The sequence below is a fragment of the Hyaena hyaena genome, unplaced genomic scaffold (genome assembly GCF_003009895.1).
Source record: "Hyaena hyaena isolate Hyena2069 unplaced genomic scaffold, ASM300989v1 scaffold_24, whole genome shotgun sequence".
NCBI lineage: Eukaryota > Metazoa > Chordata > Mammalia > Carnivora > Hyaenidae > Hyaena > Hyaena hyaena.
This window is the reverse complement of record NW_024080656.1, coordinates 3419947-3447896: the sequence shown is the minus strand read 5'-3', so window position 1 is coordinate 3447896 and position 27950 is coordinate 3419947. Positions and strand designations below refer to the sequence as shown.

The 27950-nt window shown below is 34.7% G+C and overlaps 1 protein-coding gene and 1 non-coding gene across 5 annotated transcripts in view; one reads left to right on the top strand and one right to left on the bottom strand.

Moving 5' to 3' along the window:
• Positions 1–3464: 3464 nt before the first annotated feature.
• N4BP2 (NEDD4 binding protein 2) overlaps positions 3465–27950 on the bottom strand; it is a 76630-nt gene continuing 52144 nt past the window's right edge. For 2 of the 4 annotated variants that reach the window (XM_039226975.1, XM_039226976.1), the window contains exons 13-17: positions 25674–25812; positions 20776–20964; positions 19636–19804; positions 12004–12127; positions 9367–10769 (exon numbers count right to left, since the gene is read on the bottom strand). In XM_039226975.1, coding sequence (XP_039082906.1) covers positions 10724–10769; positions 12004–12127; positions 19636–19804; positions 20776–20964; positions 25674–25812 — 667 coding nt within the window. In that variant the 3' untranslated portion in view covers positions 9367–10723. Of the gene's footprint in view, positions 3740–7437; positions 8477–9366; positions 10770–12003; positions 12128–19635; positions 19805–20775; positions 20965–25673; positions 25813–27950 lie in introns of those variants that run through there. The other 2 variants (XM_039226973.1, XM_039226974.1) reach the window with 2 other exon arrangements.
• Positions 27790–27896, top strand: LOC120228569. The gene has a single exon (XR_005527529.1). It is a non-coding gene; the product is annotated as a U6 spliceosomal RNA (small nuclear RNA).

Sequence of the window (27950 nt, the reverse complement as noted above, 5' to 3'; positions counted from 1 at the left end):
TACATTTTCAAAGTACCTAGTGATGCCTGACACACGGTAGACGTGATGGTTTTTAAAGATGTCCAAAAATTCTTTAATATTCTTTCCCTCAAAAAGTAGAGCTAATTCCCCTACCCTTGAATGTAGGCTGCACTTAGTGACTGGATTCTAACAAATAGAACTTGGAAAAACTAGTGGTGTGAGATTTCCAACACTAGGTCATAAAAGGTTCCGCAGTTTCTGTTTTGCTCTCCAGGGTCGCCCACTCTGGAGAAAGCTGTCATTGTATAAGGACACTCAAGTAGCCCATGGAGAAGGCCACACGGGGAGAAACTGAAGATAACCACCAACCGGCACCAATTTACATGCCACGTGAATGAGCCATCACCATGGAAGTGAGTTTCTGAGGCCCAGTCAGCCTTCAACTGACAGATGCGCCAAGCCACATTTAGGCTGCAACCTCATGAGCGACTCCAGTCCAGAATGATCCCAGCGAGGCCACTCCAGGAATCCTGGGAAACTGAGAATAATCATTTTTGTGGTTTAAAGCCACAAAGTTTTGAAATGATTTTTTTTTTACACAGCAATAGAAAATCAATACAGATTTGAGTACCAAAAGAGGATTCAGCTATAACAAAAATTTTTTAATGCAATAGTAGCTTTGTAACTTGGCAGTGGACAGAACCTGGAAGAACTTTGAGGAGACAATTAGTGAAGACTTAAAGGGCCTTGAAGAGACTGCCAGTGAGGGCAGTTAAGATTCATTAGTTTACTATGACATACCAGATAAAATGTATCTTGGTTTCCTCTTTGATAGCTGCTGAGAGGTAATAAGCATCATTAAATGCACAGGCACTGGAGCCTGATTGCCTTGATTTGAATCCTGGTTCCATCACCTCTTAGATATATTGGGCAAGTTGCTTACTGTGTCTCAATTTCCCTTGATAGATTTTTATAAGGATTAAATAAGTTGCTACATGTAAACTTGAAAAAGGGCAGGTTTCTTTCTGTGTCCCATGGCAGAGTTATAGTTGAGGACCTGCAAAACAGGATTCAGGGAGAAGTCAAGGAACATTAGAGAAGCCAAAAAAGAATAAAATTTTTGTGACGGGTTATCCCACCAGGGTAGCATTTCTTAAGGTGTGGCCCACCTGCATTAGAACCATTGAAGTATTTATTGAAAATCTGGGGCCCCTTACTTTCTGAGATTGATTTAGGAAGTCTAACACAGGGAAGAAATCTGTATTTCCACTGAGCCTTTTGTGGATGATTCTTATGTACACTAAAGTTTGAAAGCCATTACCCTGGGGAAAGGGAGTCCAAGTAAATTGTATAAAGATTAGTCTCTTTGAACCATACTGTTTTAGCTTAAAAATGAGGGCAAAAATTCCCATTCTTATCCACAATTTATCCATTTTTGTTTTAATATACAAATAAGGTACATTAAATAATAATGTGCATTATCTGCCATTGAGTAAAATTAACGCTCCTGAAAATAGGCTATGTTTATCCTAGACGTGTGGAAGTGCTGGCATACATCCACTTCACCCAGTGGCCTCCAAGGTTTTGTGATAACTCTGTCAACCTATTTTATTTCTAGTGCCTGCTTTGACAAGTACCATCAGGGTTGTAAATATGGACATTTGATCATTGATCCTCTGGCTCCAGCTTCTTCTAATGAGGCTTTTTGTGCTGTAGAGACTGGGAAGTCTAAAACTGCATTTCCTTGACCCCTTTGGAAGGTAAAACCCTGGATATAAAATAGTTTGTAGCAATTAGATATACTCATGAAATGTGGGAGGCAGAAGTAAGCTGAAGACTTATCTATCTACTGCTATGTCTCATTCTGATAAAAAGTCAGGTTATAGGTGAGGGCAGGGTTTTCAGCAAGTTTTCCAGGTGTGGGCACCAGCTCTGAGTACGCGGAGAGGAAGTGGTGATGCTGCTGCCATGGCGACCTTTCAGTTAAGGCAGACGTGGCAGGCGGCTAATTGCACAGTGTTCTGGAAGCCATTCCCTGAGCCAAGTCTAGAGTTCATTTCTCTCTTTTACCAACTTTTTAAAAACTTTTTATTGGGGCATCTGGGTGGCTCAGTTGGTTAAGCGTCCAACTTTGGCTCAGGTTATGATTTCATGGTTCGTGAGTTCAAGCCTCGCATCAGGCTCTCCTGCTTCAGATCCTCTGTCCCGCTCTCTTTTTCTGTCCCTCCCACCTCCCCCCCCACCCTCTTAAAAATAAACATTAAAAAATAATTAAAATAAATAAAATACTTTTTATTGTTGAGTTTTGAATATATTTTAAAAGTAGAACCATAGACTCATAAACTCCCAACTTCAACATTTACCAACTTAGGCCAATCTTCTAAGTACCCTCATCTACTTCATCTTATTTCCAAATAAGTTGGAAATATCATTATCATTTTATGTATTTCAACATCTTACCTCTTTTTCAAAAAGTAAAGACTCTAAAAAATGTAATCACTGAGATAATAGAAAACATATTGGTCTCTGCCCCCAGTTCCTGACACAGAGCTCCTGAAGCCCTTGTAGTCATTTCCTACAGGATAAAAACTCTCGGCGCGTTTCTTGTTCCAATACTGATCTTTGACTCCATTCCTGACACAGGGCTCCTAGAACCCGTCTCTAAGTGATAAGAGCATTAGGAACATTTATCCTATTGAGGTAACTCTGGGGAAGGATCCTGGATTGGAGCTGGTCACCAGAAAGACCAAGCCACGATCAGAAGCAGCTTGGAATGTTCAGTCCCAGCCCTTGTCCTCAGAGGAGAGGGGCTGGAAACGGGAGTTAATGACTGAACATGCCTACATGAGAAAGCCTCCACGAAGTTCTAATACTGTGGGCTTTGGAGAGCTTCCAGGTAGATGGAACACTCAAACAAGAGGGTGATGCACCCCAGCTCCATGGAGACAGAAGCTCCTGGAGTCAGGACCCTCCCAGACCTCACCCTATATATCTCTTCATCTGACTGTTCATCTCTGTCCTTTTATCATATCCTTTAACAAACTAGTTAAGCATAAGGAACTGTTACCCTGAGTTCTGTGAGCCACTTTAGCAAATTTATCAAACTGTGAGGAAGTTATGGGAACCCCTGATGTAGAGCCAAGTTGGACAGAAGTTGTGGGTAAGCTACGTATCTACTACTTGTGACTAGCATCTGAAGTGGAGGGGTGTGGGGCGGTCTTGTGGGACTGAACACTTAACTTGGCGGAATACGATGTTATCTCTGGGTAGATAGTGTAACAATTGAATGGAACTGTAGACACTCAGCTTGTGTCATAGACAATTGCTTGGGGTGGAGAAAAACTCCAACATTTGGTGACCAGAAGGAAGGTGTTTTGTGTGAATTGTAAAGAGACACAGAAAAGAAACACACAGGAGGAAGGACTGGTTTTTTCCCTAGACGAGAGAATAAGGTAGGAGGCGGAGAAACTAGGTTTTCCTAATATGACCACAATATCCTCGTCCAATAAATAAATAAATAAACAGATCTTTAATATAATTAAATGTCCAGTGTTCACATTGTCAATCATCGTATTGTTGTCATAAAAAACATAATAGTTTTTGGCTGAACAAATAAAGTCCACAAATTGGTTGATATGACTCTTCCGTCTTAATGTATAGGTTCCCTTTCCATCTGTTTTTTTCCTTTGTAATTTATTTGAAGAAACTGTGTTGTTAGAGCATCTCAGACTGTACTTTGGTGGTTACATCCCATGGTGTTGACATATTCCTCTGTTCTCTGTAATTCATATAAATTGGTTGTTAGGTCTATAGGCTTGATCAGATGTAGGTTCAATTTGGTTTTGATTCCACTGATTTTTGAGTACGCATTCTATGTATTAGACACCTTTCTAGGATAGTAGAAGCTACCAAAAAAACCCCCAAAAACCAATATCGTGCATTCAGTCAGATACACAGCTACAAGGCATACCTCATTTCACTGCACTTTGCTTTATTGCACTTCACAGATTATGTTTTTACAAAATGGAGGTTTGTGGCAACTCTGCATCAGGCAAATCTATTGGTCCATTTTTCCAACAGCATTTGCTCATTTTGTATCTCTGTCACATTTTTGGCTATTCTCCTAATATATCAAGCTTTTTCATTATTATTATATTTGCTATGATGATCTGTGATCAGTGACCTATTGTAATTGTTGGGGCGGGGGGGGACCACAAACTGTGTTTGGAAAATGTTAAGTGTTCTGACTGTCCCCATTGGCTGCTCCCCTTTCTCTCCCTCTCCTTGGGCCTCCCTATTCCGACACACAGTAATATTGAAATTAGGCCAATTAATAGCCCTACAAGGGCCTCTAAGTGTTCAAGTGAAAGGAAGAGTCACACATCTCTCACCTTAAATCAAAAACTAAAAAGGATTAGATTCAGTGAGGAAGACTGTCAAAAGCCAAGACAGGCTGAAAGCTAGACTTCTTGTGCCAGTTAACCACACTGTGAATGCAAAAAGTTCTTGAAGGAAATTAAAAGTGCTACTTTAGTGAATATATGAATAAGATAGTGTAACAGCCTTACTGCTGATATGGAGAAAGTTTTAGTGGTCTGATAGAAGATCAAACCAACCGCATAATTCTCTTAAGCCAAAACCCAATCCAGAGCAAGGTCCTAACTCTTTCCTAATTCTGTTAGGCTGAGAGAGGTGAGGAAGCTACAGAACAAAAATAAGAAGGTGGCAGAGACTCATTTGTGAGGTTTAGGGAAAGAAGCCACCACTGTAACATCAAAGTGCAAGGTGAAGCAGCATGTACTGATGTTGAAGAAGCTGTAGCAAGGCATCCAGAAGATCCAGTTAAGCTCAATAACACAGGTGGCTACACTAAACAGATTTCTGAATAGACGAAACAGCCTTCTGACACCTAATGCAGCTGATGTCTTTAAGATGAGGCTCATTTACCATTCCCAAAACCCTAGAGCCCTTAGCAATTACACTAAAATCTATTCTCGCCTATGCTCTATACACAGAACAAAGCTATTAACATGGTTTACTGACCAACTGCTCCGAAAATAAAAGATTCCTTTCAAAATATGACTACTCATTGACAATGTACTTTGTCACCCAAGAGTTCTGATGGAGACAAACAAGATTACTCTCGTTTTCATGTCTGCTAACACAACATCCATTTCGCAACACATGGATCAAGGAGTCATTTTGACTTTCAAGTCTTATTATTTAAGAAATTTCTTTCATAGGGCTACCGCTGCCATAGATAGTAACTCTGACAGATATGAAAGCTTTCTGGGAAGGATTCACCATTCTCAATGCCATTAAAAACATTCCTGATTCACGAGCAGAGTCAAAATATCAACATTAATAGGGGTCTGAGAGGTAATTCCAACACTCATGGATGACATGTAGGAATTCAAGACTTCGGTGGAGGAAGTAACAGCAGATGTGGTTGAAATAGCAAGAGAACTAGAATTAGAAGTGGAACTGAAGATGTGACTGAATTGTTACAATCTCATAAAATTTTCACAGATGAGAAACTGCTTACAGGTGAGCGAAGAAAGTGGTTTCTTTAGATAGAACCTACTCTTGGTGAAGAAGCTGTGAAGACTGTTGAAATGACAACAAAGGATTTACACTATGACTGATGGGTGGGGGGAGGTGAAGGGGGGTGATGGGCACGGAGGAGGGCACTTGTGGGGATGAGCACTGGGTGTTATATGGAAACCAGCTTGACAATAAACTATTAAAAAAATTCATTGATAAAGCAGTGGCAGAGTTGGAGTGGACAGACTCCAATTCTGAAAAATCAGCTGTGGGTAAAATGCTATCCAACAGGATCACACGCTACAAAGAAATTATCACAAAAGCAAGAATCAATCGATGTAGCCAACTTCTTTTTTGTCTCATTTTAGGAAACTGCTACAACCACCCCAACCTTCAGCAACCACCACCCTTGATCAGCCATGTTGGTTAGTGGTATCATTTGAATACTTAAGTTAAAATACATACAACTGCAATTTCCTTTTTATTATTCCTAAATAATAATATTTAGGAGTACAGAGCACAGAGTAATCATCAACAAAGTTATGTTGATGGAAGAACTAATTTTCACATTATTTACATTTAGTGATGAAAACTGTGGCAGAAACTATTAATTCCCCTAATATACATTCTCTTTCCTCCAAGAGAATGCCCATATTTTAGCTGAACATGTAGTACACTGAAATAAAGATAATTTTCCAGCATCTCTTGCAGCTAGATGTGACCACATGACTAAGTTCCAGCCAATAAGATACAAGTGGAAGTGTTAAATGGCAACTTCCAAAAATCTTTTATTAAAAAAAAAAATCTCTGGCACTTGCCCATTGTTCCTCTCTTTGTCCTTCCTCCAACAGAATGCAGGTTTGATTATTAGAGTTCTAGCTACCAACCCTGGTTTAGGAAATGAAGGCCACAGCCTGGGTACGATAAGAGTGGTAAGCTAAAAATTAAAGGATCCTAGATCTCCATAGAATTCATGGAAATGAGCACACTCATCAGACCTGGAGTCTGTATTACATTAGGAGAGAAATAAACTTTTGTTGTTGTCGCTGGAAAACCATGATAAGAGCTTCCTTTGGATATAGGAGGAAGGCCGATTTATAAATGGCAGTTTTTCACAGACTTACACAGTAGAACCATATCTCTCTTACTAGGGGGTAAAAGAATATTATCTTTTTATTCAATTATTCTTATTCATATGAAGAAAGTAGTTGCTTTATAGTAGGAGTTACAGAACCTAGCTTAGAGTTTCCCTCTGCCATTCACTAGCAAATGAGTCAACTTCTCTAGGCATCTGTAAGACAACTATGTAATAAGATTCTCTTGAGTCTTAAAATATAACATACATGGAAGTGCTTCATAGTATAAATAACAATGCACAGAGAGTTGATGAGAATTATAAGATACCTGTAGAGAGAAGCTCTATCTCAGCTTGCATCCCCAGTAACAAGTGCTCAACACATATTTGTTAAATGCCAATGCTAAATGAGTGAATTATTCTGCTTTGGAGTGAATAAAGTTCAAAAGTCTTTAGTGTTAATTAAAGTATTACTTGAGTTCCTTAGAGCTACAATTCTTAATTTTGCCATCAAAAAGATAATTTATCTGGTTCAAAAGTAGACCCCTATTTGCTATAGCACAGAATAAAAGTTGTGGTACAGAATAAAATTTTTATGACCCTCTTCTTTCCCTTGAAATTACAAAGTTATACATAAAGATATATTTTAATATTTAAACCACTAACCCTACCACATCAAATGAAAGATTTCCTCTCAGTGGGCTGTGGCTAAAATATTTTATTAAATTAAGTATGTAATCTGCGAACAGTTTCATAAGAAATTTTAAAAGCAAAGTTATAAAACATTTTCAATAAAAAAGTACAGAGTAAACAGCAAAATTACATTTTCTTTATAGTACAAATAAAAACATTTCACTTCTAATATACTGTCTGAAAATTTTATAATATATTCTCCAACTGATAGCTGCAATATTATATTTTAATGAGAAGTTTCACGGTTAATTCAATCATTTGTTAATAACACGTTCATCATTTGGACCATAAAAGTCAACTGCTCAACTTTAAGGAAAATAATAAAATTGCCATTCTGTAATGTTAAGTTATAAAAGGCTCTTCAGGATGTACATGTCTTCCAGCCTTGTTTCTCTACTAAATTCTGTAAGAGGCTCTAATAATACTGTAAACTTGAATTACATTTTACAAATAAGCACCATTAATATACATTCTACATAAATTCACTTTACCTTTTCAATGACACTATTTTGGCCACACAAACATTTAAATTTGTTTTCTTTACCATGTAAATAAAAATAAGCAATATTTAACCACTACACAGAAAATTATCAAACTTCACCTCATTGCACAATGGAAAAGCACTTAGAAAAAGCACTTGGAAAAAACAGCATACATTATTTTTGTCTTTTTTATATATTTTGTCATTTTCTTAAATCGAGAGCAGTTAAAACATTGTCAGAGCAATTTCCTGAGTCTCAAAGCTTCCAATTTCCAGCTCAGAAATAACCAATCTTGCTATTACATATGTCCTTTTTCTAAGCACACAAAACACTTGAATTTAAAAAGAAAAAGATCGAAATAATATGGACTGGAAACAATCTAACAGAATTATTTAGCCATTCTTCTCAAATGTGTTGTAATAAACAAGACACTTTAAAGTATAAGTCAGAATTTCTATTATGTAATATGCCCCTTATTTAAAGGCCATAAAATTGCAAATAGTATGGAAACACTAATACACTGGAAAAAACCTCAACTTGAAAATATTATGAGTTACATGAATAGCCAATAAACCAAAGACAACATGCTTCCATGTCTCATGCTGAAGTAAGAAGCAGATGAATTGATAATACTGTTAAAGAATTTCCTAGGTCCAACCCCTCTTCCCCTGTGGTTTCCACCTTAGTTCTCTTTTTTCTCCTGGTAGACACAGATGAGAGACTAGTGAAAAGATAGAACAGTTACTAAAACCTTCCAAGCTACCAAAGTGTTGTACTTTTAAAACATTAATACATTTGCAAACGAGCCATTCTAATTAGACATGTATTAACACAAATATACCAATACCTGAATACGCTGATAACCCCCACACTGTCCTTACTTTTGACATACAGGCCTGGGAAAAGAGCAAGAGAAAAAATTGATAATCCCCAAACTATGTTTACCTTTGCAATACAGGATTTAGAAATGGGCAAAACAAGAAAGAAGAAACAATAAATTTTTTCTTTCATAATTATGTGTTTAAACTATGCTAGACAGTGGAGGTGGGAAGCAGTTTAGGATTAAACAACTTCATAAAAATATATATGATGCTCAAAATTTGCCTATATACTTATGAATGCTATGATGAAGAAGAAATACCTTATATTTACCAAAATAAAGCCTAACATGAAGGTTGGTACAGCAGAAAACATAGCTTGTTTTCATTTGGTTTCTGCCCACAAAACACCTCACCTCTTGTTCTTTTTGACTGCTCCCACATTAATCTTAATTACAATAATACTAAAATAAAAAACCTAGCTGAAGTGCTCAAAAGCTGGGTGAGGAAATATAAAAACATGGAAAATGAGTATGCAGCTGCACACACTCAAGTAACTCCAGGTTTCAGTACTATTATTCACATTTGTTAAATCATATTAATTTATACATAGAAACATTTTACTTCATTAACAGTTGTTGTTTTACAGTAAGTTCTTGAAATGAACTGCTTTATTTTAAATGTATACAACTCTTCTAGGCGTTACCAAAAACATGTGCTAAACGGGTGGCATTTTTTCTTTTTTAAACAAATTATTACAACCATGAGAAAATATTTCAATACCACTCACTAATCATTTCTAAAAATAAACATTTTTATTTTTGTGGAAATAAATTTAATGATACAGCTCTTCTTTTAAAAGCATGCTTTCATGATATGCAAAAATGTGTTTTTGAGTTTTAGTTTCATTAAAATGTCTGTTCTTTTGGGAAACCATTCTGTAATTCAGGATTCTTTAAGTAATAGCTCAGCCCTATAATTCCTGATCCAAATGATTTTTAAGCTCATCAAAATGCAACACAACTGTTTGTTAAATTACGTATGTTGAAAATACTCTCCATATCCAAACCAAATTTATTTAAGCCATTGTTTCATATTGGAAAATTACACTTGACCACATTAAACTTGTATAAATGAAATTTACATTTTATAGTTGGCATACGAACAGGACTTTTCAGCTCACACAAAAACAAAGTCAATGAAAGTTTCCTTTCAGAAAGTTGGCTCTTTTTAAAAACGATGGCAAAAAACCCCTTTTAAATTGCAAGGATTATTTAAAGATTATATCAAAAATGTTTTCTCTATTTAATAGGATTTTGACCTACTGCAGTTTAGAAATTATATGACTCAAATATAAAATATAACTCTCTAGTACTGTCTTAAATACCACCTACACAGACAGCTCTAGAAGCAGTTCTGTAAGTCACTGATACTTGGTAGATATGTAACCATTTCTCCTTCTCTAAAAACTTTACTGTCTACAGAAGGTATAAAACTGCAATACAATCTTGGGCTCCAACTTTCCTCCTAGAAAATGCACATACACCGAATAAAGAAAGAAAAGTTAAGAGATCAAGATCATATACAAAACAGAAGAAAGTGCAAACAGCATGTCTTTCTTCCTGTAGGAAATGGCAAAATGAAATGATATTTTGCATTTAGCTTTGAAATCAAAAAGCATTCAAGGGCTTTTGTTACATTTCCTTTCTTTCATTACTATTACCATTACTTCTCTTTTTAATACAAGCCTTTGATGGGCATGAATGAGGTCTCAAAACATTTTAAATGCCTCTCAAAGATGCCTTTTGGATTTTACTAAATGTTAAACAACAATTATTACAAAGGTAACACTTTCTCTCTGAGAAAGAATCAGAGCACTTCAAACTTTAAAACCACAGCTGATAATTTTCTTGGACATTTTATAATCAATAAAAATTCTCTTTAGTATTTTTAACAGACAACATATTTGGCATTTGATTCAGTAAAAAATTAAACTTCTCTTGAATTCTGAAAAACATCATTATAATGCTTCTGTTATAATTAGACATTTTTAATAAAACACATGTGCACAGCAAAATTGACTAAATTACTATAAATAAAACTAATTTTAACCTACAAACCTTCACACTTCTAAGTCAAGGACTTTTATTTTACTTTAGCATGACTTTCAAGCACCCTGGTTTAATTTCAGAGAACCTATAGAAATGAGAAAACAGTTATTTTAGGTAAAAACTTCAAACTGGTTAAGGAATATATCATGTAATCAATTCCAAATGTTTACTATCAAAATACTCTTATTAAGTCAGTATCCAGAACTGGTATCTATGCTTATGTACTTTTAATCCATTGTAAAAAATAAATCATCCCAAAGCAATAGGATTACTCCTAATTTAGTAGTTATTTAAAATTTTTCAAAACTCTCAAGCCTGAATTTGACCTTCATGAAGAAGAGCATGGTGTATGAAGGATAAGATGATGTCTGCATTACATTACCTCTATGTAGTAAGTCAGTACTAAAAAGAAATCTCTAACATAATAGGTAAGTCTGATTCATCAGGCCATGAAATGCTTCCAAGTCCCTCAGTGTGAAATTTAAAAAACACTAGTCTCTACAACAGATCATTAATCCTAACATGATAATGCTCTAGTGCAACTACTTCTTTTGTAACAGTAACTCTAAAAACAACATCTGTTTTTATGCTCAGAATTAATGCTACTATTTTCTATAATGTAGCCAAACAACATTTTATTACATAGCATAAACAAAAAATGCTACACTAACTAAAGTTAGAACTAGGGGGAGGTGGGTACCTAGTGATATATATCCTCAGGAAATCTATCCATCAAAAGATCTTTATTCTTGGACTTCTCTTGTCATTTTCTGTTACTGAATAATTAATCACTTAATAAAAAGGTCATTTCATGTTTGTCACAGCTAAGATCATTAATGGCATTTAACTTATAAAGATGTATAAATTCATACTGACAGGAGTATTTCTGCTAAAGTTTAAACAAATCCATTATAACCAAATTTCGGCAAAAACCCCCAATTCCTTCCAAAATCCACAAATATGTATATCCTTTTAAATATATAGTTAATTAACAACCTTAGATGATGATACACATAATCTAATTATCATTAACAATACATTATCAAAGAAACACAATTATATTTCCTTTCTGTTCAATTTTAAATTTATGAGGCAGCTTTGTCAGATGATTCCTTCAACAACGTATTTTTCTTTCATTTCTGGTTTTCTGAATATCATTAAGACCAGCAGGGAATGTTATAATTTAAGCATAAATTTGTGGCTAATATCAGGTGGTTAAATTTAGTTAATGATTCTAATAAATCACCTGAACATACTATTAGTGTTTACTATCTGTATATGGACAATTGTTATTATCAGTAACAGAAATCTCTACTCACCTGAAGTTATGGCTTGTGAGGTATTTAATGACGGCTGGTTTGATGCGAGCAACTCCTCCTTGGCTATGGTTTCCTCTCCCCGTAATCACAGAGAGATAGGACTTACCACCATTCTGCTTAAATTCTGTTACAACAGGAATTGGAACATTTTAAAATTCATTTATCTTACATTCTCAATAGAAAACCACTCAAATACATATTAACCACTCAAATACATATAAAATTACTTTCAAGGGGATTTAGAGATTTATAACTTCAAAAAGCCCCCAAACAGATGTTTTTAAATGGATGTTTCATCTATACTGTTTAAGTATGGAAGCCTCAAAGCAATTCATCTGCCTAAACGTAAGTGAAATTTCTTCCTCTGTGGGGAGGGAGATTTCTGTGTGCTACCAGAATTTCTCTCTAAAATAATGATAATGACAACAGTAATAATAATGATATCTAATAATTATTACATATTTAAAGTCAGGAATTGCTTTAAGAAACTTATATTTATTAACTAAGAATCTTCACAATGATCCTTTTAATTAAATACTCTGAAGCTAGCCAGCTTTGATTTGATTAGCAGCTCTGCCACCAAATGACTGGGTGGTATGACCATGGGCAAATTACTTAGCCTATCTGTGCTTGTTTCCTTATCAGTAAAATGGGATCTAAAGCAACTACTTTATAGGATATCAGTCTTCAGGAATAGTTATTAGTAAATCCACTAATTATAGCATGGACTATATAGCCTTACTGGAAAAGATAGTCAATTCGTAAAAAACTCTTCCAAGAGCACCTGCCTGGCTCAGTCAGAAGAGCATGAAGCTCTCGATCTTGAGGTCATGAGTTTAAGCCCCACATTAGGTGCAGAGATTACTAAAAAAATAAATAAAACTTAAAAAAATAAAGAAAAAAGAAACCCTTCCAAAGAGGTGATTTTTTAATATTAAATGAATCTAGGCGTCTTACAAGAATGAAGCTCTTGCTTTGGATAAATAAAACTTAAAAAAATAAAGAAAAAAGAAACCCTTCCAAAGAGGTGATTTTTTAATATTAAATGAATCTAGGCATCTTACAAGAATGAAGCTCTTGCTTTGGATATGACCTTGTGAAAATCAAGTACATAAACCCTGAAAGTCAATCACTGCTGCAATAAAATAACAAAAACTTTGTTAATAATAAGTTGATTCAATGAATTGAATAAATACTTGTTCCTCTGTTATAAATAGCACAAGTTTTGATCATTAGCAGAATATATATATTCTCTTCACTAAGTTGCCCTAAGACTCCAGCAGATCCACAGTTTTTCAAGTCTCATATCTCCAAAGCAATATTTAGCCTGGAATTTTAAGAGGGTAAGTTGCTTACCCTTTAGTCCATTATCCATTATTTCAAGCAATACTTTGTTCAAAATTCAACTCTTCTCTGGTGCTGGATACACAGGGTATTCACTTTATAAAAGTTTTTATGCTATATAACTATTACTTATACATTGGTCTTTATAGATGTGACATTACAAAGTTTATTTAAAAGAAACCTTAGATCTCTTAACTATCCATAATTCACTCTCATCATTCCTTCACTGCTGCTCCCCTTATCAGTTAGGGCAGTCATGTATAACAACTCATTTTTATTTATTTTTCTTAATGTTTATTTATTTTGAGAGAAAGCATGAACGAGAGGGGCAGAGAGACAGGGAGACAGAAAATCCCAAGCAGGCTCCATGCTGTCAACACAGAGCTGGATGCAGGGCTCAGTCCCATGAATCATGAGATCATTTACCTGAGCCAAAATCAAGAGTCAGACACTCAACCAACTGAGCCACCCAAGCGCCCCATAACACTTCATTTTTAAATTCACTGCTCTGAAAATATTCAACAGTTGAATCACATGCTTCAATAAAGTACGTGTTCAAAGGATGTTTGTTGAATTAGTTCAGGTATATGTTTAGGTTCCCAAATTTCAGGCTATTCCTGTTGCTTATCATCTTTAAAAAAAAAAAAAAACTACTTAACTCATTTTTAAGTCTATCTCAGATTTATCATTTCAACTGTAAATATTTCAATGTATATTTCAAAAAGAACTCTTAAAAAAAAGGAACAACCACAATGTCACCATCGTATCTTAAAAACAGTTCAATATCCTATTTCTAAAAATAGCTAAAATTTTCCCTCAAAAAAAAAAGTTTTACAGTGACTTGGTTAAGTCAGGGTTGAAACAAGTCCACACATTGCATTTGGTTGATATATCTCTGAAGTAACTTTTAATCTAAATGTTCCTCCTCCTCCTGGGCTTTTCTTTACAATTTGTTGAAAAACTTGGATCATTTATCCTAGATTTTCACAGTCTGAATATTGTTGATTGTATCCCCATGGTGCCATTTAACCTGTTCCTCTGTTCCCTGTAAATTCCTATAAAGTAGTAAAAACTTCATTGGTGGTGGTGATGTATATTCCAATCAAAAGGCATATAAGGGTCAGATATCTTTTTTGTTGTTGTTCATCCCCGAGTTTGACAATCATCTTTTATAACTAAAAGTGATGGAGGGCAGAGCCACTGATTTTCCCCTTGGATACATTTCAATTCAACAATACTACCATCTAGTGGTGACTGACGTTAACTACAGACTACCACAGGTGGCAACATGCACAAGGGTGGGCCTGGCTTCAGAAAAGATTTGTATCTTGGGTCTGACCAAGCATCACCTTATACAAGTTATTTAGCTCTTTTTTTTCTTGTGATTTTTTTTTATTGAGATACAATTCATAAAGCATAAAATTCATGATTTTAAAATGTACAATTCAGGCAATGAGAAAGAATGAAATCTGGCCATGTGTAGCAACATGGATGGACCTTGAGGGGGTTATGCTGAGCGGAATAAGTCAGGCAGAGAAGGGCAAATATCATATGTTTCCACGTATAGGAGGATTAGGAGGAACTTAACGGAGGACCATGGGGGAGAAGAAGGGGGAGAAATGGTGGGGGAAAGGGGGAGAGGCAAACCATGAGAGACTCTTGAATACTGACAAAAACTGAGGACTGATGGATGTGGGGGGTAAGGGGAATGGGCACGGAGGGGGGCACTTGTGGGGATGAGCACTGGGTGTTATATGGAAACCAACTTGACAATAAACTATTTGTAAAAATAAATAAATAAATAAAATGTACAATTCAGTGGGTTTTAATATATGAAAACATTGTTCAACTATCAATACTAATTCCAGAACACTCCATCAACTCAGAAAGAAACTGTGTACTTGTCAGCAGTTACTTCCCATTCCCTAGTTTCTAGCCACAGCAACCACTAATATACTTTGTTTCTATTGGTTTGTCTATTGTGAACATTTCATTTATCAACTGGAATCATATAATAAAGTGGCCTTTTTGTACCTGGCTTCTTTCACAAAGCATGTTTACAAGGTTCATCCATGTTGTAGCATGTATCACCACCTGACTCCTTTTTATGGCTGAATAATATTCCACTGCATGGATACACCAAATTTTGTTTGTTATCAGCTGACGGACATTAGATAGTTTCCACTTTTCAACTATTATGAACATTCATGTACAAGTCTGTGTATGGATGATTCGTGCTTTCAATTCTCTTGTACATATAACTAGGAGTAGAGCTGCGAGGTCATATGGTAACTCTATGTTTAACCTTTCGAGGAATGCGAACCTTTTCCACTGTGGCTGTACCATTTAACATTCCCACTAGCAAGATAAAGCGTTCTAATTCTCCACATCCTTACCAACACTTACTATTTTCCATTTTATTAAACTTTCCAAATCATTAACCTCCTCATCTATGAAATGAAAGGAATGCTTATCCTTTATTCAATCATTTACTTAAAAGTTGTTTTTGGGTGTTGAATGAAAGGTTCTATAGAATAATCAATACTGACTCAATTCCTGGTTATAAAGACAGACTTTAATATTCAACTATATAATAAGGTTTTATAAGTACTTGATGCACAGGAGTACTGCAAGAGGCTATTAATGGGAAGCCTAGACGGCAAGAAATGACAGTGTAGATAAACCATCAGAAAACGGAGTAAAACAGAGATGAGAACAGGGCGGCAGGAAAGGAATAGACACACAGGGATTTAGGAGTTTATGCTAAGAGAAACATGGCAACCTGTACTTTCTTATCACAATGTTCATTATTATGTAACTATTTGCTCACTGTCATCTACGCTACTAGACAGCAAACCCCATAAAAACAGGGACTGTGTATCTTCTTCACTGCTTTATCCTTGATGCCTAGAATATATTAATCATATCTTTATTGAGTAAATGATGTATTCATCCTCTACAGAGTATTCTCTTATAATGCTTCTATATAACAGTTTTTCTTTTCTCCAGACTAAATAATGTATTTAAAATGCTCTTAAATTTTCTCTTTTCAAATCTTTATTATTACTGTTTTCTAGATGTTCCCAAAGATTTCCAAATTCCATTTTATTTTATTTTATTTTTTTTAATTTTTTTATTTATTTCTAGGAGAGAGAGTGACAGCGTGAGCAGGGGAGGGTCAGAGAGAGAGGGAGACACAGACTGAAACAGGCTCCAGGCTCTGAGCTGGCAGTCAGCACAGAGCCGACGCGGGGCTTGAACCCACGAACCGCAAGATCATGACCTAAGCGAAAGTCGGACGCTTAACCGACTAAGCCACCCAGGCGCCCCTCCAAATTCTATTTTAAAAACAAACAGGGGAGGGGAATTCTTTACTTTATCAAAGAACGTCTGCTAATAGACATAGTACAAACACAAATTATAAAACACCATTATGCAACCACCAATATAATAATTGATTCAGCCTAGGATCATCAATGGAGACTAAATTACTAGGTGAAATATTGCAGGAGAATATTAATCCCACAGTTGCAAAGTATCAATTGCTAAAAAATTACTAGTTAATTATAAAGAAAGAAAAGGTACATTTACATAGAGAAATCTAACAGAGTCCCACCTCAGCTAAGAAATCAAACTTAGTATCATCAATAATGGGGCAAACTGACCATATATATCTCTTGATATGTTCAGCAAGGATGACTTAACATCACCTATTCAGTATTCTCATCAAAAAGATCTTTAACTAAATCTAATCATGAGGAAATAATCAGATAAATTAAAATTGTAGGTCCATCTACCAAAGGCTTGGAGTCTTCAAAAATATCAACAACACAGAAGAAAAAAAATAGGCAGAGAACTATTTCTATGTGTATTTTTAAAGTAATTTCTACATCCAATGTGGGGTTCGAATTCACAACCCTGAGATCAATGGTTGCACTCTCTACAACTGAGCCAGCCAGGTAGCCTGGAACTATTTTTATATTCTGGAGGCTACAGACATGGATAGCCAACTGGAACATGTGTTGTCTGACTGGATCCTGGCTTGAGGGAAAAAATGGCACAGCTACACAAGACATTTTCATACAGCTGGAGAAATGTGAATGTGGCCTGTACACTAGCCAATATTATAACAATGTTAAATATCTTAAAAGTGTCAATGGTGCTATGATTAGGTAGAATGGATTTGTTCTCAAGAGAAACACGTAGAGGTGTATAGAGGTAAGGTACCACAATGTTTAACATCTTATTTTCAAATGGTTCAGCAAAAAGCAATTTTAAAAAGATAAGGCAATTATGGCCAAATGTTAACAACTGATCAATCTAGGTAAAAGATATATGGATCTTTATTATACAATTATTTCAACTCCTCTATGTGTTCTTAATTTTTCAGTATAAAAAGCTGGGAAAGAAGATAGGAATGAGAGTACACATGTTCATATGTTGATACTGTGACATTATAACTACATGTCTGTGAGTAGAGAAATGGATACATTATGACAGACACACTTATACAATACTGTACAGCAGTTACAAGAAAAAAAATCAGACCATCAATATGAGTGTATCTTGAAAATGTATTGGGTGAAAACAAATGGATTGGTTGAAAAGTATACTGTGAAATCCTGGACATTCATTTTTTTAAAATTCACGAAAGAAATACTACAGACTGATTATTGACGAAAGTACATATAGCAAAGTATATATTTTTAAAAACCAGTTAGGAACCAATCTAACCTGAAAGATGTTGATTTCCACTAGAAAGAGAAAGAAGAAAGAGAAAATGATTGGGAAGAATAGTGGTGCCTGGCTGGCTCAGGCAGTAGAGCATTCACCTCTTGATCTCAGGGTTGTGGGTTCAAACCCCACGTTGGATGTAGTAGAGACTACTTTAAAAAAATCTTAAAAAAAAAAAAAAAGTTTGGGAAGAATACAACGTGGTACAAAGTGGAGAGTAAAAATAAAATATAAAGCATATATGGTAAAATATTATCACTTACTTAGATTCATGGGTGCACAAGTGTTTCATTACATTACTCCAAGCTTTTCAACATGGTGTTCATGGTAAACAGATCAGTTTTCAACCTCTGTATCAGTCACATTTAATCAAGTATTTAATTACAAATGATACATGTTGAATTAATAAACTTATATAAAGTATACTATAGTCTTCCTATATTTATATATTACATATATCCCTATATGTATATAATAGATATATTATATATATATATATATTAGCCAGAACAACACAGCGATCAATAGCAGGATTATGAAGTACAGGGTCACAGCTGAGGCATGGGACTCCGTGTTTCCACAATAAAATGGAAGATAAAGACAAAGCTAAGTCGAGAATTCAAAAATACTCTAGTAGTGGTAAAGGAGATGACTTCTAGTATTAAAGCATGGGGGAACTAAAACAGATTGAACTTATTCTAAGTGCCACCATCTGATAATGAAAAAGAAAACAAGATACTTTGATGTATATGAAGTACATGATATTGGATGGAAAAAGATCCTTATCTAAAGCCCTGGGAAGAGGTAGAATTTAGAGAAGAGGCAAGTAAGACAAAACACAAGCAGAAAGGGAAAGAGCAAGCACCTCCATAATGCAAACACTCAGAAAGCTTGCCTTTTCTGATAATTCTGAAAAAAATACTTGCACCTTATTTGCGTCTTCATTTTATTAAATATTTACTGAACAAGTGACATCTAGCAAACATCTATTAGCTTTAATAAATGTCTATTGAACAAAGATGTATGATATTCCTGAAAAGTCTCATTTCTAAGTCAGAGGATTCCCAGATTACACCATGCCCTCCCTTTTTTTTTTTTTTTCAAATTTTTACTTAAATTCTAGTTAGTAATCATATCATGTAATATTAGTTTTAGAAGTCAGAATTTAGTTATTCATCACTTAAGTATAACCCCCAGGGCTCATCCCAGCCCTCCTTAATGCCCATCACCCATTTAGCCTATCTTCCGCCCACCCCACCTCTATCAACCCTCGGTTTGTTCTCTACACCATGCCCTCTCTTTAATAAATACAAGAGAATACAAATATACCTGACATAAGGAAATAAAAAGAAAATGTTAATGACCATGCTAATGAAGAGTCTTTTCCAAAAACATCCCCTTAAAGAGTATAAAGAATGAAGCTAATACAAACACCTATAAATGTGACACAGACATCCTGAGCCTGCAAAATACAGATTCTCCTTAATTGGTAAGTTTATCAATATGAGCAAACACATATTTTCTACTGAAAATTTGTCATTACCACAGTCCTACCTTCAGTTTTCTGCTGTAAAACTGTCATCAAATGTTCTATAGCTTCATCCACATGCAGCCCATGGAGGTCTAAAACATTCTGTGGCAGTAAGGAGGCATTGACTTTCTCAAAGATCTCCACGGCAGCAAGGTGATTGGCTTCTTTCATCTTCTGCTCATGGAGACTGCCCTTTAATTATAAAAAGATCACCAGGAAACACTTTTGATATTTGCTACTTAGAAGGCAATGAGGAAACAAAAAATATACCAAATAAAAGAACAAAAAAGAGAACAACAAATCTAAAATTTTAAATAATGCAATGGGCTAATAATATGCAAGAATGCATGAAAATTTAGGTGAATTTCAGTGAATTAATAACATAGTTCTTAGAATACGAAATCATCATTTCTTAACATATTTCCTGATCCAAGTATCATAGAAGTGGAAAACTTAAATAAACATCACCCTTCTCAAGAAGGAATCCATTAATTTATCCTTTGATAATCCTGGTCTCATCCCTTTCAACACCCTGTGGTTACCCCTGAAGCCATCTGTCAAGGTTTGTTATTGGGATTCACAGGGCTATACCAGTTTAATGTTTTTCTTAACTCAATCACAAAAAGTAAGCCATATGGAACCACAAAGCTAAAAAGGAAATCAGACAGCTTTCATGTAATACCATGTACAATGAGCCTGAGTAGAAATTTTACTTCCCTGAAAGATATTAATGTAACTTTCTTTTTCTGATCATAAAAGTGACACATTACTAAAAATTCAAATATGATATAAAGCACAAAGTCCCTGTAATTCCACCCTGAGATGGTCAAAATTAACATTCTGATGTCTCTCCTTCAGAAAACCTGTATCTGTTTAGAAGCAGTTCTGAATGACATAATTTAATCTAAAAGAAAATACGGATTGTCAGAATAAAAAGTAATTCATTTAAGTTATAAATGCAAAAGGAACCAGAGAAGTTGAGCATTTCAAAGGAGACATAATTCAGAACCATAAATTTCTTATATATTAGGATACCTTATGTCACCTACATAATCTACATTCCCCACACCACCTTCATCTAGTCACAATATGAGTATCACCCACTTTAAGGTTATTCAGACATTGTAAGTGACAAAGAATTAGTAATCAGTTTTCCTCTTTACCTGCTGGGCATAAAACGTGGCAACGTGTTTTTTCCCCATCCGATAAGCTTCCTTTGCTTTGCTGTAGCATTCGATCCTCTTCTGTTGATGAAGGAAAGCCTCTGCCCTGTAGTCATTATACTCTGGATACTCAAAATCCTGGAAAGATGGTTCGCTTGGTGTATCTTCAGTCTCTTTTGATTTCTTTGCCTGTAAGATGTTATACAAGGAGTAAAATACAAAGAAAGTAAAAAAATACAGGCTTTTCCTTCAAAAAATGTATATAAATATTGTCATCCAAAATGGACCCTTAAGTTAAACATGCAAAAGTAACTCTAAAACACAAAGTAATGAAAATAATAATTATGCCTCAAATACTCCCCACCAAATAGAAAATCACATGTTTCTGAAGATGTCTCTAAAATATCAAAAGTCAGTGTTTAAAAACAGCAAATTACAGTGACTTCTGTATCCAATTTGGATTTTCACTTATCTCATACTCTAAAGTGCTATTTGCAGACAACTGTAAACAGCAATCTGATATATGTTTCTTAGTGTGTCACTGGGGGGTATAAGTGGTGATTAATTAGTATGATTTAAATGGATTTTCTTAAAAGTGCAAAAGAATTCCAAGTATCAGGTGCCATACAAAGTAATGTAATAAACATTTTATGAAAACTCAATCCCAAAATCCCCCCCAAAATATATTCTTCAATATCTTAAACAAATCATGCTTTTCTGATCTAACTGAGAGTAAATTAAATGGTATAGGTTGTTAAATTTCTGAAAACTGAAAATTAAATTAGAAATATTATCAAAAATTATAACTATAATGTACTCTATAAGACAGTCTTTAAGAAAATGCTACTTTAATTTTTAAGGTAATATCATTTAATATATGTTAAATGTTACATAAAAATACATTAAAATAATGTATATACTATATATATTACATATTATATAATACACAATTACCAACTGATTATGTTTTCAAATTTCCTGCCTGTGAGTAGAGCTGGAAGTCACAAAATGTTGGGGGAAAAATTAGTCTAAAATATAGTAAATGACTGTATAATCTTTTTACTCATTACACTTTGTATTTAGCCCCTAGAATTCTAGAGGTTTAATACAAGTTAAAGAATAAAGATATCATCATCCTCCAACTCATTACCAAAATCAAAAATCTGTAAATAGAGTTGATTTACTTTTGCAACAAATACCCAGCTTATTTTATGAAAGAACACAAGGCTCTCTCTCACATCGGAATATTCATAGGACCAAGATACATCCTTTGTCACTCTTGCCAGTACTTAATCACAAGCTTGTTTCATATGTTTAAATATTCTAAGAGTATATGGCTTGAATCTCTGATAAAAATCAAAGATTTTAAAGAAGGGATAATAAAACTGCTTTCCATGACTTTTAAAAAGCCACAGTGCTTAACAGTATGAACATAAATGTTTCATGCATTAGTCTCTGTTGGCATTCATACTAAAAAATGCAAATTACGTTTCATTCTCTGAGAAGAGACCTTTCATTTCTTATTCTTTTAAAAAGAAAAACAAAAAAAGTATATAATGAGAGATGCTTTCTCAAACAGCTACTTTTTCAAAATAAAACTACAATTTTTTTATATCCACTTCATGGTGATATGGTTTACTATAACCTCATTAAAAAGAGCTAAGTGAAATATATGCTTCCTAGGAATTCACCTAATTAGTGCCACTTATTCTCTTGAAAGTATGATGTACTACTTCCTCCCATGGTAACAAACTTGAAAATTGTTTTAAACGCTAAAGGGAAAAATAGAAGTATTAATAAAACAGTTTTAAATGCTAGTTCCTCAAAAACTGATAAGCCAAAATATTACTGGTACCATGATATTCCCTTTTAGTATCTGTAGTCCCTTCAAGTCCTAGGATATCAGAGTATTCTGCTCACAAATGTTAAAATATTTTTATTAGCATTATGATACCCGCCTATATTTTGTGAAAAAAGCTAAGAATAATCTCCAGAATAACTTAAAAGTCTACTTTTTGTCCAATGTTTACATAACTCAAAATCTCCTTTTCTTAGTTGAACATCTTCCAATCATCTGCCATTTGAGCAGGCACACTTTCTTCTCATCACCTCCTCTATCACCATAATAACCCAAAGTACCTTGCTCTATTATCAGGGGATAGAAGAAATAACCTTCATTCCCACTTGGCTTTGACGGTCTCATCATCATTTTGTATCCTCTCTGCATCTTATGAAATACTACAGCTATCTATCCATGATGAACATGGCATATTCAGCACTAAAAGATGGCATAAACACAAAAATTAACTGAATCCTATGTATGAATAAAGGGATGGTGAAAATAGAACACAAGTTATCCCTTATGGTCTTAGTTAATAAGAATAACAGGATGATTTTTAAAAAGCCTAAAGCTAACACAAAATTTATATACAAAATCAATTATATTTCTATGCATTTGTAATATTCAATCCAAAACTAAAATTAAGAAAACAATTTCATTTACAATTGCATCAAAAAGAATAAAGTAACTTAGTAATAAATTTAACAAACACATGCAAAACTTACACTCAAAACTACAATATATTCTTGAAGAAAATAAGACCTAAATAAATTGAAAGATACTCCATGTTCATGGATTGGAGCACAATATTGTTAAGATGGCAATACACCTCAAGTTTATCTACAGACTCAAGACATTTCACATAAGAATTCCAGCTGGCTTTGAGGTGCCTGACTGGCTCAGTCAGAAGAGCATGCTCTTGTTATGGGGGGGTCATACATTCAAGTCTCATTAGGTGCAGAGATTACTAAAAATAAATAAATAAATAAACTTTAAAAAAGGCTCTTTGCAGAAAATGGCAAGCTGAGAACTGCAAAGGGACCAGAAGAGGCAAAACAATCTTAAGAAAAGAATACAGTTGTAAACTCACACTTTCCAATTACAAACTTACTATAAAGCTACAGTAATCAAGGCAGTGTGATACTGGTACAATGACAGACATACAGATCAATGGAATAGAACTGACAGTCTAGCAATAAACTTACAGTCAATTCATTTTTTTTTTTCAGTCAATTTATTTTTAACAAGGGTGCTAAGAAATTAAATGGGGCAAGAAAAGTCTCTGCTACAAGTACTGCTGTGACAACTGGATATCCACATGCAAAAGAATGAATTTAGTTCCCTATCTACACCATACACAAAATATAAACTCAGGGACACCTGGGTGGCTCAGCTGGTTAAGCATTCAGCTTCGGCTCGGGTCATGACCTCATGGTTCTTGAGTTCGAGCCCCACATCAGGCTCTGTGCTGACAGCTCAGGGCTCTCTCTCTCTCTCTCAAAAATAAACAAACATTTAAAAAAAGAATTTTTAAGAGTTAACTCAAAATGGATCAAAGATCTAAATGTAAAGCTATAAAACTTTTAGAAGAAACATAGAAAACAAAACAAAAAAAAACTACTATATAACATGAAAACCAAAAAAATTCATGACCTTGGATTAGGCAATGGTTTCTTAAATATGACACCAAAAGTACAAGCAACAAAAGAAAAAAGATAAATTGCACATCATCAAAATAAAAACTTTTGTGCTTCAAATAAGACACCATCAAAAGCAAAAAAACAACCCTCAAAATGGGAGAAATTTTACAAACCATGTGTCTGGTTAGGGACTTGTATCTAGAATATATATAAAGTACTCATACAACTCAAGAATAAAAAACATATTTTAATGGGCAAGGAATATAAATAGACATTTCTTCAAAGAAGATAAACAAATGTTCAGTAAGCACATGAAAAAAGTGTTCAACTTCACCAGTCTTCAGGGAAATGCAAATCCAAATGACAAGAAGATACCACTTCTTTATTAACTATTGTTTTACTTATTTCCTATTTTCTGATGATTTGACATCCGGGGCCTTGCTAACCTCTGGAAAGACAGTACCCCCAACCCTGGGGTTAGCTAATTCCTAGAAATAGCAAACAACTCATCTGCTAACATACCTTACATACATAAACCAATTAATTTGGAGCTCATACTCTGAACCACTTTCTTTATGGGGTTCTCTCCCTCAGGGCCACCATCTACATTGCCTAATCACCCATGCCAGATACCAGAACACCAGGGACAATTCCTACACCCCAGAGCACACTGAAACTGTTCAAACTAGTCAATCCTAAACCTGCTTACCCGGCTTCACCTGTTTCTCCCCACATAAACCATAAAAAAGGCTCCTGCTCACATTTCCCCTCTGCTCCCTCTGTCTCCTGACTGACCCTGGTTCTCTTCTATGTGGCCCTAGGTGGCAGGCCATGCCTCCTGTTTCTAGAGATCTGTGAGTATAATAAATTTCTTCCTTCTGGACATTTCCATATCTGAGCATCTTACCATATCTGATTAAAACAAATCCCATGTACCTTTAGGACAGCTTCACAGCCACTAAGATAGCTATAATCAAAAAAACAGATATTAACAAGTATCAGAGATGATGTGGATAAATTGTAACCCTCATACATTGCTGGTGGGAACATAAAATGGTACAGCCACTTTGGAAAAAATCTGGCAGGTTCTCAAATGGTTAAAATTTTCTGCCTAGACATTTAACATATTTACATTCTAAAGTCCACCATAGTACCAATGTTCTCAATTAAGCCCCATACACTATTGTGTAGAGGTCTATACAGAAAAAGTTACAGAAATTCAAGTGCTTACCATACAGAATGACACTGAAGAAAAAATCATAATCAGCTATAAATTCATTATTTTGAACAGGTATCCTAAGTCAAATATGCTATTGGTGGTTAAATTTCCAATCTAGTTGAAATGTGAGAAATAATCATTAAATTACATTTCCATATGCAATTATTTACTTTATAATAAAAAATAAGTAACTCTATACCTTTTTCTCCTTAGACTTCTGTGTGGCATGAGAAGGGACATTCTCATTTTGATGAACAAACTCTGGAGCTACAACTGTTTTTACAGGGTCTCCTTCAAGAACACAGTTTAGAAACTGGACTGTATGTTCTAATGAATAGCTGTAGAAAGTTACAAATATGATGTCAATAAAAAAATAAAAGTTATACAAAAGCATTAACATAAGCAACCCTTCAAACATTTCAGAATATGAAAAGCTGGCTCACTTCTAAGTTTTAAACATTGACATTAAGTATCTCAAAGACTCAAGAATGATCAGAAGGAAACAATTAAGTAATAAACTCCCAAAAGCTAATTTTTATAAATTAGTACCAAAAGGTAACATAATTATAATTAATTCATTGTCTGATCTTTATTCCAGATAGATTATCCACAACAAATCTTACTTTATCTTATCACCTATACTTCTTAGGTCCCTTGTTGGTTTCACACATGGTTTCAGTTTCCTTCAAACACCGAACACAGACAACAGATCTTTAAACTGACATTTTCCTTGTGTCAAATTCTACTTTTTACTTAAACCATAAGGTTCTAGTCAGACAAATTCTAAGCAGGGACACAGAAAGGAAAAAGTAAAACACTATTATACTCTCACCCCTATTATTCATGCATATTTTCACAGTGATTCGATATTGCGTGCAGTATCAAATTCTACGAATTGACAGACTTGAAACACTCATGTTCCAATATCTAAAGAAACTCATTCCAAAGCAAATTATAAATGATTTTATGCTGCTCATTACTTCAAACTATATGCCTCTGATCTCTTCCAATGACCATGTAATGAAGAGCTGACCAGAAAGGACTATTTATGCAATGTTAATAGTTACCCAAGTAGTGTACCCAAGTTACCCAAGACATTTTGTTTTTTCTTCAATTTAATGAAGACAACCTTTGATGGAGAACCATTTTGAACAACTAATTCCACTTTAGCCCTGATCTTGCTGCCTAAGATATGCTCAACAAAACAAATAGAGGTTCCTAGGAGCTAGAAGCTACCAGCAGTTATCCACATCCTAAATGGCCCTTAAAATTACGGGTTTGCTTACTCATGGGGCTGGAAGACAGTATCTACCATTAGTGGTGTTAGAGGGGTATGGTCCTGGAACATTGTACTGTAGGCATATTCGCAGTAACTGAAAGCACTTACCCTTCTTACCAGGATGATAGAGAAGCTACTGCTAACTGAAAAAGTTATACAGATGCTGGAAAACAAATGGAGGCAACTGACCACCTACCCTGATAGGCCAGACTAACCCATCATTCTGGGCATCCCCAGGGAAGGACTCACTCGGACCCCCTTACCTTGCCTGAAGACCCACAACTTTGGATTTTTTCATATCAGACCTTCTTGTCCCGGGTCCCCATAAAAGAGAGTTGCCATATACCAGTGCCACCTCCTTAATCCCCATGCCCACCCCATCCCTCGGGGAGATTTTAACACAGAACTCTAAGAAAACAGCAAGTTAAGTAACAAAAATAGGGAAATTGTGGATTGGAATAACATTAAAAATCTGATTTAAGTGACATCTTTAGAACTCTACACACTCAGCAGAGAATATTCTTTTACAAAAGCACTTTCATGTAATCTTTATAAAAACTGATCATGGATTAAACCACAAAGAAAATATTAAATTCCAAAAAGAACTCTTCCAGGCCACATTCTTGTACCTCAATAAAACAAAAGAAAATAAGCAATAACCCTCACCCCATTCACCACCAAAGCCATCAAACCATTTAGAAAATTAAAAAGTCTTGGGTAAATGAGAAAATCAATCTGAATTAGAGATTATTTTAAAAATAATAAAAATGAAAATACTATGTATCACAATCAAAATATTACATATATATCAAACATGACACAAAGAAAAAGTTAATGCCCTTAAAAGTATTTGTTATTAAAGACCGAAAGAAGACAAACTAGCCAAAGAGTAAATTACATCAAATTTTAAGAGAAAGGAATTATCAAAAATAGAAAGGAATCACCAAAATTAAAAACAACAAAAAAAATGATTAGAAACATAAAATAAGACTTTGATCAATAAAACAAGAGCTTGTTCTTTAAAAGAGTCAATCTGGTGCTCACTTCAGCAGCACATATACTAAAACTGTAAAGATACAGAGAAGATTTCCATGCCCCCTGCACAAGGATGACATGCATATTCATAAAAAGGCCAATCTGATAAAGAGCAAAAACAGAACACAGGAAAAAAAACATCCTTAGGAAAGGAAAAAGGAA